The sequence below is a fragment of the Macaca nemestrina genome, chromosome 20, assembly GCF_043159975.1.
Source record: "Macaca nemestrina isolate mMacNem1 chromosome 20, mMacNem.hap1, whole genome shotgun sequence".
In the NCBI taxonomy this organism is placed as follows: domain Eukaryota; kingdom Metazoa; phylum Chordata; class Mammalia; order Primates; family Cercopithecidae; genus Macaca; species Macaca nemestrina.
Genome location: NC_092144.1, coordinates 42,498,425 through 42,518,069, shown reverse-complemented (window position 1 = coordinate 42,518,069; position 19,645 = coordinate 42,498,425). Strand labels below are relative to the sequence as shown.

Sequence of the window (19,645 nt, the reverse complement as noted above, 5' to 3'; positions counted from 1 at the left end):
AGCTTTTATTTTTGTGGTGTTTCTGAGTCAACAACTGTAGAATGTGATGATGAGGTCAGAGCAGCTGAAATCTCTCATGGACTGGTCATTAATCAGAAGTGCAAAGGATCCCCAAAAATGCAGTAGAGCACTGTGCCTCTGTTCTATTTCCAAACTCAGATTCAGGCAACTTAGCAAACCCCAAACAAAATAAACTCAAAAGAATTCACACCCAGATACATCATAATACAACCGCTAAAATCCAAAGACCAAGTAAAAATCTTGGAAGCAGCCAGGAAAAAAAAAGGGTCAATTCACCTCATATGTACAGAGGAATAATAATTTGTTTTGGGGTTTTTTTGAGCCAAGGTCTCACTCTGTCACCCAGGCTGGAGAGCAATGGTGCGACCATAGCTCATGGCAGTGTTGACCTCCTGGGCTCAAGTAATCCTCCCACCCCAGCCACTTAAGTATCTGGGACCACAGGGGCACACCACCACACCCAACTAGTTTTTTAATTTTTTGTAAAGATGGGATCTCACTATGTTGCCCACCAAGAAAGAGCAATCCTAGTTTGAGACCAGCCTGGCCAACATGGTGAAACCCCATCTCTACTAAACACACAAAAATTAGCCAGGCATGGTGGTGCACACCTGTAGTCCCATCTACTTGGGAGGCTGAGGCAAGAGAATCAGTTGAACCCGGGAGGGGAGGCAGAGCTTACAGTAAGCTGAAATCATGCCACTGCACTCCAGCCTGGGTGACAGACCAAGAGTTCATTTCAAAAAAAAAAAAAAAGAGAGAGAGAAATAGGAATCCTAAATGTGCACTTCAAAATACATAAGGCAAAAATAAGTTTGGAATACAGTCTGGCAGCTTCTTATAAAGTTAAATATACATGTACATATTTTCCAGGATTCCCACTACTAGGTTTGTACTCTAGAGAAATGAAAACTTTTATTCACACAAAAAACCTGCACATGAACGCTCCCAGCAGCTTTATTTGTTATAGCCAAAAGTTAGAAACAAGCCACATGGCCTTTAAGGGGAAATGGATCAATAGTTGGCTGCCTCTACTGGTGAGTCACAAGGAGAAAGTTTCAACAAAGAGAAAAGCAAGGGCCACCACACTCAGTGTGGCAAAGAGAATCTGGAAGCCCCAAATACCTGATTTGTGGATGATTCTGGTGCACGCTCTTCCTCTTTGTTTACTAAGGGGTTGGACTCTTGTTTAGGTGGCCCGGCTTTTGATCTAGCCAAACTTAAAAATTCACTAATGGAATCTTCTTTCTTTTCCTGTTTAGAGGTATCCCATCTGGATGGTTTTCTTGATTCTGAAAAGTAGGACATAACTCCAGCATTAGCAAGGAAAAGGCAAGTTCTTCACCACTGCCCTTTCATTCGCTCAGAATGTCAGCGTGCCTACTACAGGGCCTGGCACCATGCAGGGGGAGTTGGGGAGGTAGGTGGCAGAGGCAGAGACAGAGCCCCAACCCCAAGGAGTAAACATCTGGACCATTACAACATGAGCTAAGTTATTTTTTTTTTTTTTTTTTTTTTTTTGAGACGGAGTCTTGCTCTGTGCCCCAGGCTGGAGTGCAGTGGCGCGATCTCGGCTCACTGCAAGCTCCGCCTCCCCGGGTTCACGCCATTCTCCTGCCTCAGCCTCCCGAGTAGCTGGGACTACAGGCGCCCGCCACCTCGCCCGGCTAATTTTCTTGTATTTTTAGTAGAGACGGGGTTTCACCGTGTTAGCCAGGATGGTCTCGATCTCCTGACCTCGTGATCCGCCCCTCTCGGCCTCCCAAAGTGCTGGGATTACAGGCTTGAGCCACCGCGCCCGGCCAAGCTAAGTTATTAATAAGAGGAATTCCCTCAACAGAGGGAGAATATGCACCATTCATATCGTTAGGACTAAACTACCCTTTAATTCTGTCTTCCTACAGGCTAGGGGTTGAGGCCCTGGTCAATCAGAGACCCCGAGGATGCCCTACTCACTGTCGGGACCTCGGTGCTGTGATACTTTTTCCCTTGGAGCTTGAGTGGTGGGCAAGGAAGCTGTCTCTGGGAGCGTCAGAAAGTTGAAGACTGAGTACTTGTCACGCTTCACTCTTGGTAAGCCAACTAAAGTTGAACTGGGAATTGAAAAAGAATCACTTTAATAACAACCAGTAGGACAAAATCCACCTCCTGAAAAACTTTCCTCTCAAGTTTTCCACCTCCTCTGCATGACTAAAAAGTCCCCTGGCTGGGCGCGGTGGCTCAAGCCTTTAATCCCAGCACTTTGGGAGGCTGAGACGGGCGGATCACGAGGTCAGGAGATCGAGACCATCCTGGCTAACACGGTGAAACCCCGTCTCTACTAAAAAAATACAAAAAACTAGCCGGGCGAAGTGGCGGGCGCCTGTAGTCCCAGCTACTCGGGAGGCTGAGGCAGGAGAATGGCGTGAACCTGGGAGGCGGAGCTTGCAGTGAGCTGAGATCCGGCCACTGCACTCCAGCCTGGGCGACAGAGCGAGACTCCGTCTCAAAAAAAAAAAAAAAAGTCCCCTAAGATGCTTTCACTTCTCAAAGCAGTTCGAGAATCTGGGTGACTGACTTTAGGTCCCATGAGTTTTTCCTTATTATGATAAGGGCAAGAATTTAACTTTGAAAATGGATTTCCATTAAGGAAAAGTTCCACTAATAAAAATATACCTAAAGTTTCTGACAGTCTGGTTTGACTACCTATGCTATTTTTTTTTTTTCCTTGAGATTGAGTCTCGTTTTGTCACCCAGGCTACAGTGCAATGGCACAATCTTGGCTCACTGCAACCTCCGCCTCTCAGGTTCAAGCAGTTCTCCTGCCTCAGCCTCCCAAATAGCTGGGACTATAGGCGCGCACCACTACGCCTGGCTAATTTTTTGTATTTTTAATAGAGATGGGGTTTCACCATGTTGGCCAGGCTGGTCTTGAACTCCTGACCTCAAGTGATCTGCCCGCCTCAGTCTCTGAAAGTATAGGGATTACAGGTGTGAGCCATTGCACCCGGCCTACTATCTTGAAGTGTTCTGTTTGCTTGATTTTTTAGAGATGGGGTCTTACTATGTTACCCAGGCTGGCCTCGAAATCCTGGGCTCAAGCGATCCTGCTGCCTTGGCCTCCCAAGCTAGGATTACAAGTGTGCACCACCACACCCCACCTCTTGAAGTGTTATTAATCAAATAAGAAAGTGTTTAAGTTTTATAATGATAATTTAAAAACATAAGTAACATTATAAATGTAAACCACATGAGCAGCATTAAGAAGGTGGCAAATGAGAGAAGCATAATGCTTCTGTAACTTGACATATCTGAGTTTCATAGCTTCAATACAGAATAAAGTTTGCTATCCGGATTTCGTTTTAGTAACAAATTATAGAAGTAATTTATCAAAGCAAATCTACAAAATGTGTAGATTTGTAATATCCAGGGATATACAAATAAGTTCATGTAGAAAAAACAAGAATTTATATGAGTATGTAAGGGGAAAATTAGCTTTAATCTCAAGAATACATTTTGTACTGATGTAAAGGTTTATCCAACTTACTCTGGATAAGGGTCGGGGACATTAAATCTCTTACATAGCAGCTTGTCAGGGTGCCACTCAAACGTGTCTCGGGTGAGCTTCCCAAACATCTTCATCTTCACGGCCGACTGCTTGTCCCCAACATCATTCTGGGAAAAGACATGCATTTTGTTTCATCAAGTGGTTGCACCATTGACCTGACTGCTCTCCCATTTAAAATTTTCAAGCAATCTTCTAGAAATGCGAAAAAAGTTTGTGCTATAACATTTTTGCTCCAGTACATTGGAAACTAGGCATAAAATGGTTTCTTATTCTCCTATACCATGTATGTTTTGATCTTTTCACCGAGGGATTAAAAATATTTGGCTCAGCTGGGTATGGTGGCTCATCTCTGTAATCCCAGCACTTTGGGAGGCTGAGGTAGGCGGATCATCTGAGGTCAGGAGTTCAAGACCAGCCAGGCCAACAAGGCGAAACCCCATCTCTACTAAAAATACAAAAATTAGATGGGTGTGGTGGTGAGCACCTGTAATCCCAGCTACTTGGGAAGCTGAGGCAGGAGAATTGCTTGAAGCCAGGAGGCAGAGGCTGCAGTGAGCTGAGATCGCACCACTGCACTCCAGCCTGGGCGACAGAGAGAGATTTCATCTCAAAAAAAAAAAGAAAAAACACTTTTGGCTAGGCGGTGCTTTAATATTAAATTTCACCAGGTAAGGGACATGATGACAACAGACCTCTTGGTCTCGAGGGACTTCAACCTGATCTGAGTCATCCTCCTCCTTGGCATGAGTGAACCTGGAGGACAAGGTCGAATGGGAAGACGCGTACAGCAGGGCCGCCCGGGCAAACTCATCCCGCTCCCGGCCTCGCTCCCACTCTGTCATGCTGGGGTCCAGGCAGCGTTCCAGAGCATCTGCGGGGCAGAGAACAGGAAGCGTCTTCACTTCTCAGAAAAACATGGGGCTTACAAGAGAACATCTGCTGGGCACCACTGTATATTTCCTAAGTCCTTATCCTTGTTTTTATGACTATGGGAATGGTGAGGTATTTGGCAGGTAATACTGTTCTTTCCTTCTAAATTGTGCTTTTTCAAAAAAAATTAGGCCAGGCGCAGTGGTTCATACTTGTAATCCCAGCACTTTGGGAGGCCAAGACAGGTGGGTCACTTAAGGTCAGGAACTCGAGACCAGCCTGGCCAACATGGTGAAACCCCATCTCTACTAAAACTATAAAACTTAGTTGGGCATGGTGGTGCACGCCTATAATCCCAGCTGCTCAGGAGGCTGAAGCGGGATAATCGCTTGAACCTGGGAGGTGGAGGTTGCAGTGAGCTGAGATTGCAGTGAGCCAAGATCCTGCCACTGCACTCCAGCCTGGGCAACAAGCAAGACTCCATTCAAAAAAAAAGTATTATTTTTATATTTAAAAATATACATATATTTATTATATATTATAATATATATTATATATTATATATTATTTGTATATATTATTAAATATAAATATAATTATATTATTATTAAATATTATATATTTTATATATATATATATATATTTTTTTGGTATAGGCAGGATCTCACTATGTTGCCCAGACTGGTCTTGGACTCCTAGGCTCAACTGATCCTCATCTCAGCCTCCCAAAGTACTGGGATTACAGGCATGAGCCACCATCCCCAGCCAAAATGATGCTTTTACTGAATTCTGTCTACCAAACATAACAGAGAAAACCATGTGGGAGACTAATGCTTGGTTAAATCTTTAGCAGTAAGGAACCTGTCACCACTCCCAGACAGTGATAAGTTGACCCCAACCACATCCTAACGTTTTGGCAGAAAAACACTTTTTCACTAACCTTTTTTTTTTTTTTTTTTTTCTGAGACGGAGTCTTGCTCTATCGCCCAGGCTGGAGTGCAGTGGCACGATCTCTGCTCACTACAAGCTCCACCTCCCGGGTTCACACCATTCTCCTGCCTCAGCCTCCCGAGTAGCTGGGACTACAGGCACCTGCCACCACGCCCGGCAAGTTTTTTGTATTTTTAGTAGAGATGGGGTTTCACCGTGTTAGCCAGGATGGTCTCGATCTCCTGACCTCGTGATTTGCCCGTCTCAGCCTCCCAAAGTGCTAGGATTACAGGCGTGAGCCACCGCGCCCGGCCCACCTTTTTTTTTTTTTTTTTTAAAGCAAATAAACATTAGTGATGTAGGTTCTTAGTACAAAGTTAAGGCACAGTAAATAGACTTAACGTTCCACAAAGATCTGTTTTTAAAAACTAACCTTGTAATTTACTGATAACCTCTCACAAGGACTACTGCATACAACAGCAACCCCTTTCCTCATTCTTGCCATATTTACTTCAAAGATCACAAAGTGATTGTTTCTCCTCTGTAATGGTTCAATAGCTAACTATTGTTTTAAGTCGAATTTAAGACTATGAGTCAGGAGTGGATGGTTAGGATCTTTGGATAAGGTGGAAGATGATGTTGATATGAAATGTGAAATGCAATGCTTGTAGCAGTCAAGCACTTGCAAACACCAAACGGCCTGTAAGCACCGGCCACCGCCAGTTGTATTCTCTACTTAAACAGCTAGCTTTGGCCTGAGATATGGAGGAACATAAGCTAACTGTTCTTGCTTTCTGAGGTCAAGAGCCTTTGCACTATTTGCAGCAGGATAAAGCAAAAACACTGACAGAACGGGATACCTCAACTGTAAATATGAGTCTAGGATGAGAACAGTGAGAACGTGGCCCCGCCCTGGCCGAGATGTGGGAGACCCAGGCCCAGCACCCACCTTTCTGACCCTGTTTCATGTGTACTAAGAACTCTTCGTATCGCTTTTGCTTTTCCGGATCTTTGGCGAAAGGCTTGAAGTTGCTGGCTTTCAGGGTGGCCGTCCCACCACCTAATGCCATGTGCCAAGAGCAGTGCCCAGAAGCTGCTGCAGGGGAGGGCTGGGCTCTGCTGCTCTGGGCGTTCTGGGCCAGACTCCTGGCCTTGAGCTGAGCTGCTTTCAGGTCAGTTGCCTGCTTCATTTCTTTGATTCTCTCTTTATCTTTTTGGGACAGAAATTCTAACACTGAAGTAGCTGAACCTAAATAAAAACAGTAATTAGAAGAGATGAAAAGAGTCATAAAACAACCACATTTTCATTTCTCTGTACATACATTTCAGTATCACAAATTTACATAATTGGGGATGAGTATTTTATGTTTAGTGTTTCATTTATGTTCATATATCTTTGTGGACTAGACAGTGAAAAATGAGATTCTTTGTTTTGTTTTGTTTTTTTTGACGGAGTCTGGCTCTACTGCCCAGCCTGGAGTGCAGTGGCACAATCTCAGCTCACTGACTGCAACCTCCCGGGTTCAAGCGATTCTCCCGTCTCAGCCCCCCGAGTAGCCAGGACTACAGGCACGTGCCACAATGCCCAGCAAATTTTTTGTATTTTTAGTAGAGACAGGGTTTCATCATGTTGGCCAGGCTGGTCTCGAACTCCTGACCTCAGGTGATCCACCCGCCTCGGCCTCCCAAAGTGCTGGGATTACAGGTGTGAGCCACCACACCTGGCTGAATCCTATGTTTTTTTGGAGACATGGTCTCGCTCTGTCACCTGGACTGGAGTACAGTGGTGTGATCATGGCTCACTGCAACCTCCACCTCTCGGGCTCAAGTGATCCTCCCACCTCAGCCACCTGAGTAGCTGGGACCACAGGCACACACCACCATGCCCGGCTACTTTTTATATTTTTTGTAGAGACAGGATTTCGCCATGTTTCTCAAGCTGGTCTCAACTCCTGGGCTCAAGAGATCATCCCACCTTGGCCTCCCAAAGTTCTGGGACTACAGGCATGAGCCACTGAGCAAGGCGAAGATTCCTGTTTTATAGTCAGCAAAAATGGAAGTTAACACATTCACACTTACAGGGCACATGAGTGGTCCCAGGATGCGGAACCTGACATCCCCGGCTCCAGACCTGCAGTCCGCCACCACTAGCCCTGATTCCGAGCGCAGCTCCCCAGCAAGCCCTCACTAATGGCACAAACACTCATGGGTGCCAACTCCACGCCAGGACCTGGCCCAGGAGCTCGGAGGGCAGTGGAGACAGGAAAGAAGCCAAGGTGCCACACGCCGGCCCTCAACAGAGGAGGGCTATGAAAAAAATAGGGCGACGTGACTGAGCGGGGGCTTGCGTGAGCGGGCTGGCAGAGGGGGCAGGCAGATAACCAGCTTATATGGTCAGGGAAGGCTGGAAGAAGACAACATTTGAGATAAGTCCTAAGCTAAAAAAAAAAAAAAAAAAAAAAAAGCCAGATTCACAAAAATATGACGGGAGAATAGAGAGGGAGGAACAGCAAACACAAAGGCCCTTAGGCAGTGTCATGGGTGACGGCGTGTTCACAGGAGGAAAGGAGGAGGAAGCTACACTGCGGGAGGGTAAGGGAAGGTGGTGGATGATGCAGCCTGAAAGGCGGGCGGGGGCGCCGCACAGGGCCTCGTGGGGAGCCTGGAGGTTTCTGTAGGTGGGGGAGGTGCTGGCTGGTATAGTTGGCCTCATCGAGCTGCTGGTAAGGAGAAGAGACTGCAGGGGGAATGGACAGAAACAAGGAGACTATCAAGGAGGCTGCTGCAACGGTCCAAGTGGAGGGGCGGGGCTCAGACCCGGAGGTCACGGAAATGCAGATGAGTAGTGGACGGAACCCCGACACATTGTGGGTAGAGCTGAGAGGACTCACTGAGGGCCGGGGAGGGCCAGGGAGGGCGGGGAAAGACCAGAAAGAGAGGAGCTAAGAATTAGGCCTCCAAAATTCCGGTCCGAGCAGTGGATCACGGTGGCACCAGTTCCTGAGATGAGAAGACTTAGATGAGGAAGCGCAGTGTGTGATGGGAGGCTGGGGAACCAAGGGTTCTGTCTGCCAATTATAGGAGACACCTGTTGGATTCCCCATGGCAGTGAGGCTCGAGCCCCTGAGAGTCCAAGTCCACCTCTCATGGTGGGTCTTTTCTGCTGCACCCTGCAGGGGATTGGAGTGCCATTAGTGAGGGCTTGCTGGAAAGTCTTTCCAGACTTTCAGACGCATTCATCCCTTTCAGAGTTTCCGGAGAAGAGTTACACAACGCGATCCCCAAGAGGAAGAAAACGTACTCTCCCAGGCTGTGCAGAAAAGGCGAAGGCACCTTAACCACATTCCCTGATAATTATCACAAGTCTGAAAACAGCTGAGCTTACAATAAAAGTGATTTGAATGACATCAACCAAACTGAAGGTGGAAAAACAAGCCTTGGCTCGGCGCAGAGGCTCACACCTGTAATCCCAGCACTCTGGGAAGCCAGAAGTTCCAGACCAGCCTGGGCAACATGGTGAGACCCTCATCTCCATTAAAAAAAAAAATTTTTTTTTAATGTGCCAGGTGTGGTGGTGGCGCATGCCTATAGTCCCAGCAACATGGGAGTCTGAGGTGGGAGGATCGCTTGAACCCAGGAGTTCCAGGTTATAGAGAGTTATCGCTGCCTTCAGCCTGGGTGACAAACCCAGACATTATCTCAAAATAAGTAAGTTTAATAATAAAACTTAAAAAAAGAAGTAAAAGCTATGCACACTATTACGTATGCCATTTACAATAAATAGTGTTATTTCCACAGTTTGGGAATACAAATTCACATAAAAAACTTCAGTGGGAAAACAACTTTCCATTTTTATTTTGATAACTCAAGTTATGTGAAATGTAATGATTTCAGTCTTTTCCATGGCACATACCTTGAATAGGCGTCTCTCCAAGCAACTCTGCCCGTTTGGAGGCATTCAGTTGGTGCTTACTGTGTGTCCCTGGGTCAGGTGTTGCCTTTCCAGCTGACTCTGATAACACCTGCAGTAAGTGTGAGTTCTCGGAGGTGGTGGCCACCATGGGTCTGAAATAATGCACTGGTCGATAGTCTCTTGGCAACTCTGGAGGTGGATAGATCTTAACAAAACAAGACAAAACCCAGGAAATACAGGCTGCAAGATCATGTTTGATTTAATCAGGAAAACCTGTTACCTCTGAGCCTTGTTAACCCCGCCCCTTCCCGGGTTAACACTCAGCAGGCAGGTAGCCCAAGAACAGGCTGGCCAGAGGTCCAGCCAGCATCCCCTCTGGACCGGAGGGTCACCAGAGCCACCGTGTTCCAGTGGTCAGGCATTGCGAATATCCTCCTACCCATTTCTACAGAAAGAAGCTAATGTGCCTGTTTCATAGGATAAGAACAATAAAGATGACAATAGATCATAAATGTCAGGGCTTACAGGTAGGGCTGGCCCACTGTACATCGGAAAATTTAGAAAAGTACCATTCAAAGCATGAAAGAAAAATAATGGTGGGGCGCAGTGGCTCACACCTATAATCCCAGCACTTTGGGAGGCCAAGATGGGAGGATTGCTTGAGCCCAAGAGTTCCTGACAAGCCTGGGCAACAGAATGAGACCCCATCTCTATAAAACTAAAAAAATATATATTTAAAAAATAATAGTCGGGGCGGAGCACAGTGGATCACACCTGTAATCCCAGAATGTTGGAAGACCAACGCGGGTGGATCACCTGAGATCAGGAGTTCAAGGCCAGCCTGGCCAACATGGTGAAACCCCGTCTCTACTAAAAATACAAAAATTAGCCAGGCGTGGTGGTGGATGCCTGTAATCCCAGCTACTCGGAAGGCTGAGGCAGGAGAATTGCTTGAGCCTGGGAAGCAGAGGTTGCAGTGAGCCGAGATCACACCACTGCACTCCAGCCTGGGTGACAGAGACTCCATCTCAAAAATAATAAATAATAATAATAACTGTAGTTATTTTTAAATTCAGAATTCTTTTTTCTAGTTACGTTTCAGTTGCAAATTGAAGCTTCAGGCCTTCTTTTTTCTCTTTTTTTTTTGAGACAGAGTCTTGCTCTGTCGCCCAGGCTGGAGTGCAGTGGTACAATCACAGCTCACTGCAACCTCCACCTACTGCATATGCAATTCTCCTGCCTCAGCCTCCCGGGTGGCAGGAACTACAGGCACGCATCACCATGCCTGGCTAATTTTTGTATTTTTAGTAGAGACGGGGTTTCGCCATGTTGGCCAGGCTGGTCTCGAACTCCTGACCTCAAATGATCCACCCACCTCAGCCTCCCAATGTGCTGGGATTACAGGCGTGAGCTACCATGCCTGGCCTTTTTTTTTCATCCAAGATATTACTATGAATAATGTGAGTAGAGCCAAGAGGACCTGGCCCAGGACCTAGGAGGGCAGTGGAGACAGGAATTTAAATTTAGTTGACAAAAGTGAAATGAAAATCTATTTGGGAAATTTGGGGATTTTTAATACTGACAGGCATGAATGATGGCACAGCAGACAAGGTAAAGGAAAGTACTAGATATTGTTAAATAACTGCATTAAATGGTCTCTGTTGCTCTTAGTCTAACAAACCCACATGTATTTGTTATTTAAGCTATTATCTAGACTTTTCTTTACTATTTTCCCCCCAAATTCACATTGAAATGTTCTCTAGATTTTTAAGCTATGTGAAAGCTCAAGTCCATGATGAGGTAACCCTGTAGCTGAAAGCAGTGACCCCTCTCTCCCAGCCCCTCTCTCCTCTGGCTCTCAGGCCCAGGTGCACGCTGGACTCGCCTAAGGAGTTGTAACTATATTGATGCCTGTGCCCCACCCCAGACAGTGTGCTATAACTGGAGTTCCCCAGGCTCCCCAGGTGGTTGTTAAGGTGCAGAGCCTGGCTTGAGCCCTTGGCACAATGAAAGTCCATGAAACAGTGGTGTTATCATTGTCAAGAAATCCTGTTTTTTTTTAATCATCTTAGCCTTGTCACCTTCTGGAGACACACCCCCAAATCAGCCAGAAAGCACTCTCATGTTACCACCACACAAAAACCCAGAGGAGCATGGCAGAAAGGAGGAGTGTGTCCACAACTTCTCTATATCCTCCATGGGATTCAAAGTATTTCTTTTTTTTTTTTTTTGAGACAGGGTCTCACTCTGTCGCCCAGGCTGGAGTGCAATGGCGCGATCTTGGCTCACTGCAACCTCTGCCACCCAGGTTCAAGCGATTCTCTCTGCCTCAGCTTCCTGAGTAACTGGGATTACAGGAGCCCACCACCACGCCCGGCTGATTTTTGTATTTTTAGTAGAGATGGAGTCTTGCCACATTGGCCAGGGTGGTCTCAAACTCCTAACCTCAGGTGATCCACCAACCTCAGCCTCCCAAAGTGCTGGGATTACAGGAGTGAGCCATCACACCTGGCCAACTGATTTTTTTTTTTTTTTTCTGAGACAGAGTTTCGTTCATTGTCCAGGCTAGAGTGCAATGGTGCGATCTCGGCTCACTGCAACATCCACCTCCCAGGTTCAAGTGATTCTGCCTCCGCCTCCCCAGTAGCTGGGATTACAGGCATGCACCACCAAGCCCGGCTAATTTTGTGTTTGTAGTAGAGACGGGCTTTCTCCATGTTGGTCAGGAGTCCCAACCTCAGGTGATCCACTCACCTCGGCCTCCCCAAGTGCTGGGATTACAGGCATGAGCCACTGCGCCTGGCCCTGATATTTCTTTTTTTTTTAATGCTCCTTTTTTTTTTTTTTTTTTTTTGAGACAGAGTCTCACTCTGTCGCCCAGGCTGGAGTGCAGTGGCGCGATCTCGGCTCACTGCAAGCTCCGCCTCCCAGGTTCACGCCATTCTCCTGCCTCAGCCTCCGGAGTAGCTGGGACTACAGGCGCCCGCCACCACACCCGGCTAATTTTTTGTATTTTTAGTAAAGACGGGGTTTCACCGTGTTAGCCAGGATGGTCTCGATCTCCTGACCTCGTGATCCACCCACCTCGGCCTCCCAAACCGCTGGGATTACAGATGTGAGCCACCGCGCCTGGCGGCCCTGATATTTCTAACGTAGAATGTTTTTCTAGACAATCACTAGTAACCAGGCTGTTGTTTTTTGAAATCAAAATTTACTTATCTTTCCCGTTGTTAATAGAACTCAGATCACATAGCAGCAAATATTTTAAGAACTAAACCACTAAGAAAAAAAAAAGAAAAAAAGTTGTTCTTACTTTCTTAGAAGATAAAGGTTTAGAAGCCAAGGAAAATCCATCCAAAATTTTGCCAATGTATCGAAGGTCTTTCTCTGATTCTACAAAATGATGTCATAGATTAATTCCAGAAGTAGAGACGATCAGAATAAGACAGAACACGTCAGCGTTTTATGTTACCTCTAAGAACGTAAATAGCATGTGTCATACCTGCTATCACTCAGCAGCAGCAGTAAAGGGAAGAACGAGTGGCAAGCAAAGCCCCACGCCTCTGTTGACTCAGTGACTGGGACCCAGCCCACACCGCCCTCCACAAATTGGGCTACCCAGGTAACAAGGCTGCGGTCCTCCAAGACAAGTACATTGATGTGACTTTTAGAAAAAGTACCTTAGGGGCACCAAAGGATCTACCCCATGGAGTAAAAGATCAAGAAAAACCACCAAGAGGACCAGTATGGAGAAAAACACAAATCACACCTGTGAGTGTGTCATGTGTAGAACTAGGTGAAGAACTGCAGGGTGACTACCTGGCCATCTCCCTAGCAACAATCCAAATAGGGACGAAAGGCCATGCCACCAGGTCAGCCTCTAATCTTTAACAAGACATAAAGATCACAGACATAGGACACTGAATGACCTGGTGGATCGTCTCCTGGTCATAGGACAACCCCATCAACAAAATCCCTTTGATTTCATTCTCAAAGTTTTCCTGCATGTACTGGTTATGCCAAAAGTCCGTATAAATGAACTGTATTCTCTGCACTCAAAAGCCCCTTCTACATGACAATCACGAGCTCTTTCATGGGCTAGGAGCTGAGGCCTAAAGCAGGAGCAGAGCGCAGTGCAGATGAGCTAAGGCTTTTAGCCACTGATCACTCAGCACCACCGCATCTCTCCCCTCCCCACAAAACCATCCTTTGTGCTTTGACTCATGTTGGGCTTTTTTCCTTTTTTTTTTTTTTGAGATGGAGTCTCACTCTGTCACCCAGGCTGGAGTGCGGTGGCACGATCTCAGCTCACTGCAACCTCTGCAACCTCTGGGTTCAAGTGATTCTTGTGCCTCAGCCTCCCGAGTAGCTAGGATTACAGGCGCCCGCCACCACACCCAGCTAATTTTTGTATTTTCAGTAGAGACGAGGTTTCACCATGTTGGCCAGGATGGTCTGGATCTCCGGACATTGTGATCTGCCCTCCTCGGCCTCCCAAAGTGCTGGGATTACAGGCGTGAGACAACGCACCCAGCATGTTGGGCTTTTTTTTAAGCTTCTAGAACTTACTAAAATTCCTTCAGGTAATGTGGGATTCAATTTCACATTCTTGGAATTTGCATTCTCTCAAAACCCAGAAATTTCATGTTTATGAGTTCATTCTGAAGAATTCTGAATAAATAAATGTGCATAAAGACAGAACCAGAAAAATATTCATTATAGCCCTATTGATCATGGGGGAAAAAAAATGAGAATTTAAAAATCAACCATGGCCAGCTGTGCTGGCTCATGCCTGTAATTCCAGCACTTTGGGAGGCTGAGGCAGGCAGATCACTTGAGGTCAGGAGTTCAAGACCAGCCTGACCAACATGGTGAAATCCCCGTGTCTACTAAAACTACAAAAAATTATCTGGGCGTCGGCACTCTGGGAGGCCAAGGCGGGCAGATCACCCGAGGTCGGGAGTTCAAGACCAGCCTGGCCAACATGATGAAACTCCATCTCTACTAAAAATACAAAAATTAGCTGGGTGTGGTGGCAGGTACCTGTAATCCCAGCTACTTGGGAGGCTGAGGCAGGAGAATCGCTTGAACCCAGGAGGCGGAGGTTGTGGTGAGCCGAGATCAGGCCATTGCACTCCAGCCTGGGCAACAAGAGCAAAACTCCTTCTCAAAAAAAAAAAAGAAAAAAAATTAGCTGTGTGTGGTGGTGCACACCTGTAATCCCAGCTACTTAGGAGGCTGAGGCAGGAGAATCACTTGAACCCAGGGGGCAGAGGTTGCAGTGAGCCGAGATCATGCCACTGCACTCCAGCCTGGATGACAGAGTGAGACTCTGTCTCAAAAAAAAAAAAAAAAAAAAAAATTTAAATGTAAAAAATCAGCCGTGGAGACTGGGTAAAATAAAGATAGATTCACTGAATAGAAAACCATACAGTGGGCTGGGCACAGTGGCTCACGTTTGTAATCCCAGCACTTTGGAAGGCCAAGACGGGCAGATCATGAGGTCAGGAAATCGAGACCATCCTGGCTAACACGGTGAAACCCTGTCTACACTAAAAATACAAAAAAAAACCTAGCTGGGCGTAGTGGCGGGCACCTGTAGTCCCAGCTACTCGGGAGACTGAGGCAGAAGAATGGCGTGAACCCGGGAGGCGGAGCTTGCAGTGAGCTGAGATCCAGCCACCGCACTCCAGCTTGGGCGGCTGATCAACACTCCATCTCAAAAAAAAAAAAAAAAGAAAAAGAAAACCATACAGTCAAAACTACAGATGTTGTGGCCCTGCAGGGTGGAAGAGAGGAAGCTGGGGGAGAGAGGCCACAGCAGAGAGGGACAAGGAGACAAGGACAGGCTTGGAACTCGGTGGACAGAATGGGAACCAATCAGCTGGGGGCAAAGCTGGTGCATGAGGGAAAAGTGAAAGATGTGGCTCAGCAGGCAGACTTAAGTATATGTCATTATATATGATTATTAGAGGATTAATAAATTAATGTTATTAATATGTTGTATAATATTGAATGTCATTTATATTAACAGAGATACAGGATATTATCAATTTCATTCTCCCACCATTTTTTAATAAATAATAATTAACATATCTATACATTATGTAATAATATATTATATGTTACATAATATACTGACAGTATCGATATATTAATTATATAAAATATAAATCATATATAATATATAATGGTATATTGATTATAATATAGTATTTAAATTAGGTAGTATATTATGATATACTAATATATCTTCATTTAAGTTATATAAAAATAATTCATAGTTTGGGAAGAGAAATCAGAAACTATAGGGAGGCAAAAAGAAGAAGGCTCCGAAGCTAAATGACTCAGGGGAAAAAAAAAGAAAAAAATTAGAAGGAAAAAAAAAGGAAATAAGTACTAGCAACCCACTGACCGCCCAGAGGTTAAGTCTCCTAACACTGGGTACACATGCCCTTCCAGTGTCCTGTGTAAAACCCTGGGCTCCCTGTCACACCAGTCAAGTGACACATGACTGTATGATAACCAAAGAACAGTAGGTGCCACTTCTTCAGTCTTTGGGCAGGTGCTATGCCAGACACTAAGTTATGCCACTTAATCCTCACAACCACCTCTGGAGTGGATTTTATCCTCACTTTACAAATGTGGACTCCGATGCCCAGAGAGGTTATGAGCCTTGCCTAAGGTCACAAAGCTGGGCAGTGGAGAGCTGGCATCCAAACCCAGGTCTGACTGACTCCAAATCACATGCTGCTAATACCGACTCTACCCTGTCTGGCCCTGCACCTTTTCTGGAAACAACTGAAATGTGACTTCGACCACAGGATCTGATACCCCTTGAAATTTCAACACAGCGTGAAGTTAAAGCTGTGTTGAAAAATGTCGGCCTCTTATCCCAAAAAAAGCCTCCTCAGAGCCAGAGACTCAAGGGAGAAGATGGACTGGGCGCCCAGCTCCATCTTGCTGCAGGCTGTTGGTGTACCTGCCTCCTGGTCCCCTGGCCTGACCTTCTAACCTGCCGCATGTGTTGGCCTCCTTTGGCCGCATGCCCAGTTCCTCTAACTCTGGGTGCTTCCCTTTGACCCGCTGCCAGCTCTGACCAGCCACTTGGTCACTGGTCCAGGCATTCCTCTTTCCCTGATTACAGACCTCTCCCTCCTTCCCACCTGGGCCCCACCTTGACAGCTGGCTTTGGCCTTGGCCAGGTCTGAATCCTGCATTTGTTTCACTTCCCACGCTGGGCCTTGCTTCTTTGTTTTGTTTCTTACCATGTCTTTGATCAACAACAGAGGCTGGTGCTCCTGTACCACTCTTGCAGCACCTCCTTCCTGATACCCTGACACTTGATCCTGCCATTAGGTTTGCGTCTGTCGAATTACCTTTCTGGTTTTTATACTGCCTGGGTGCTGTCCAGCCATAGAGTCCATCTCCAGGCTCCTCGTCCTTCAGAACAGTGTCATACTTGGATAGAGTTTCTGTGGCATATATATCATCATCTTCCTCTTCCAGGGCACCCACACCAAAAGCCTTTAAAAAACAAAGTTTCAAATTGAGTACAGGGGTTAGGGTATGTCTGGGATCTTCAGGGATAAAGCTACTTTAAGGATGTGACTGGAAACCACGGTAGCACTTCAAGATCACCAAGAGAGAAGTGAACGGGGGTCCCAGATCAACACACACACAAGATTTTTGGAAAACAATGACCAGAGATGAAATCCCATGTCCCCAGTGCTAATGCTGCCCTCCAGTCCCCACAACAGCCATGGCTCCAGGTCCCAGCACAGGACGAGGAGTGGAGAACAAAGCTAAGCAGCAGTGCAGGGGTGGAAATGTGGCTTCCAAGAGGAGAAAGGCAGAAATGTTCCTCAACTGATCAATGCAGCCTGGGCCAACGCTGGTGGCCAGGGTCTAAGGACCGCTGCTACTCTACTGCCCGCTGGAAGAACTCCTAGTCTCTGTGGGAAGGGGCCTCTAACAAGTAGCATTTTTGTTTAAAAGACTGAAAAAAAAAATGTTTATAAAAAGAAAAGGTGGCCAGGCGCAGTGGCTCATGCCTGTAATCCCAGCACTTTGGGAGGCTGAGGCAGGTGGATCACCTGAAGTCAGGAGTTCGAGACCAGCCTGGCCAACATGGTGAAACCCCATCTCTACTAAAAATACAAAAATTAGTTGGGCATGGTGGCGCATGCCTATAATCCCAGCTACTTAGGGAGACTGAGGCAGGAGAATCACTTGAACCCAGGAGACAGAGGTTGCAGTAAGCTGAGATCGCACCACTGCACTTCAGCCTGGGCAACAGAGCGAAACCCCATCTCAAAAAAAAAAAAAAAAAAAAAAAAAGAGGGTAAATGGCAAAGTTACCTTTTTTTTTTTTTTTTTTTTTTTTGAGACGGAGTCTTGCTCTGTCGCCCAGGCTGGAGTGCAGTGGTGCTATCTCGGCTCACTGCAAGCTCCGCCTCCCGGGTTTACGCCATTCTCCTGCCTCAGCCTCCCGAGTAGCTGGGACTACAGGCGCCCGCCACCTCGCCCGGCTAATTTTTTTTTGTATTTTTAGTAGAGACGGGGTTTCATTGTGTTAGCCAGGATGGTCTCGATCTCCTGACCTCGTGATCCGCCCGTCTCGGCCTCCCAAAGTGCTGGGATTACAGGCTTGAGCCACCACGCCCGGCCCAAAGTTACTATTTTTAAAATACATTTTAAGAAAGAACCTTTGACCTGATTCCACTTGAGGATTAGGGGAAAAAAAAGAAAATAAAGAACTTCTAAAAAGAAAAAAGAAAGTAGACTCATTTATCAATGACTCCCCCTTTATAAAATAGAAAATAATTTTACCTGGCCTGAAATTCCCAATTTTCTTCCTTTATTCAGTCCAATTTCTCCAAGATCGCCAGCTCTCTCAGAGCCACCACCGAAAAGATTAAAATGTTCTCCCGAAGTTCCAAACAGTGCCTGGTGGGGATCCAGGCCCTTGTAGGCCAGACCGTGCACATTATCTTTAGGTGTGAAATCCACAGGTGTGACATCTTTGGGTGCAAAGGTCACATTATCAGGCAAGTAGTCATCATCTTCACCCTATTTCAGTTTAAAGTGGAATGAAGGTGAGTCATTGCATGATGCAAAGTAAACCCACAAAATACTAATTGAAAATGCAGAGATTAATGCCACACACAACAATTAGCAAACTTTCATTGGTGCTGTTACAAATGACTAAATCACTTTCCGGCACAAAGGATGCTAACACCAACTTCATTTTATGAAGCTGAACAGACCTGCGTGTCTGTGGTGCAGGCACACTGCTGAATACGTATGTTGATATAATGAGGATAGCTTTAGGGCATGAGTATTTCACTGTACAGTGGTGGGATCTGATTTCTAAAATTGTCTCCAACCCTAAAATTTCACAATCATACAGAAACAGGTGCTATTGTACCAAACTGAAGGTCAGTGAGCCCGTGCAATACCTCAGATCCTTCCGAGCTTCCAGGGGGTAATGCACAGCCATAGATTTTGACTCCAGGATCTAGAAAAGAGATTTCAAATGCAATAGTCATGAGTGACTACAAATAGAAAACCCCAACCAGGCCGGGCACGGTGGATCACACCTGTAATCCCGGCACTCTGGGAGGCTGAGGGAGGATCACTTTAGCGTAGGAGTTCAAGACCAGCCTGGGTAACATAGTGAGATTCCACCTCCACAAAAAATTACCAAAAAAAAAAAAAAAAGGCTGGTTGCAGTGGCTCATGCCTGTAATCCCAGCACTTTGAGAGGCTGAGACAGGTGGATCACGAGGTCGGAAGTTCAAGACCAGCTTGACCAACATAGAGAAACCCCGTTTCTACAAAAAAAAAAAAAACAGCCAGGCACGGTGGCGCAAGCCTGTAATCCAGCTACTCAGGAGGCTGAGGCAGGAGAATTGCTTGAACCCAGGAGGCGGAGGTTGCAGTGAGCCAAGATCGCACATTTACACTTCAGCCTGGGCAACAAGAGCAAAACTCCAACTCAAAAAAAAAAAAAAAAAAAACTCACTGATACTCTTCAGAGGTACATGGGTACATTTATAAAATGTGCTACAGCATTACGGTCAGAGGCAGATCACTGGGAATTGTTTTAGAAACAGGGTCTCGTCCTGTCACCCAGGCTGAAGTATGGTGGCATGATCATAGCTCACTGTAGCCTCAACCTTCTGGACTAAAGCCATCCTCCCACCTCACTCTCCTGAGTCATAGCTGGGACTACAGGTGCACTCCACCACGCCCGGCTGATTTTTGTATATTTGGTAGAGGCAGGGTTTCACCATGTTGCCCAGGCTGATCTCAAACACCTGGGCTCAAAGATCCTCTCACCTCAGCATCCCAAAGTGCTA

At 46.2% G+C, this 19,645-nt stretch overlaps 1 protein-coding gene across 2 annotated transcripts in view; it reads right to left on the bottom strand.

Moving 5' to 3' along the window:
- Positions 1–19,645, bottom strand: part of LOC105495589 (G-patch domain containing 1) — a 48,473-nt gene that overhangs the window by 13,648 nt on the left and 15,180 nt on the right. For both annotated transcript variants that reach the window (XM_071085984.1, XM_071085985.1), the window contains exons 6-15: positions 18,743–18,801; positions 18,114–18,353; positions 16,661–16,808; positions 12,595–12,674; positions 9,282–9,486; positions 6,318–6,617; positions 4,261–4,439; positions 3,548–3,675; positions 1,978–2,114; positions 1,147–1,313 (exon numbers count right to left, since the gene is read on the bottom strand). In XM_071085984.1, the coding sequence (XP_070942085.1) occupies positions 1,147–1,313; positions 1,978–2,114; positions 3,548–3,675; positions 4,261–4,439; positions 6,318–6,617; positions 9,282–9,486; positions 12,595–12,674; positions 16,661–16,808; positions 18,114–18,353; positions 18,743–18,801 (1,643 nt within the window). The remainder of the gene's footprint in view (positions 1–1,146; positions 1,314–1,977; positions 2,115–3,547; positions 3,676–4,260; positions 4,440–6,317; positions 6,618–9,281; positions 9,487–12,594; positions 12,675–16,660; positions 16,809–18,113; positions 18,354–18,742; positions 18,802–19,645) is intronic.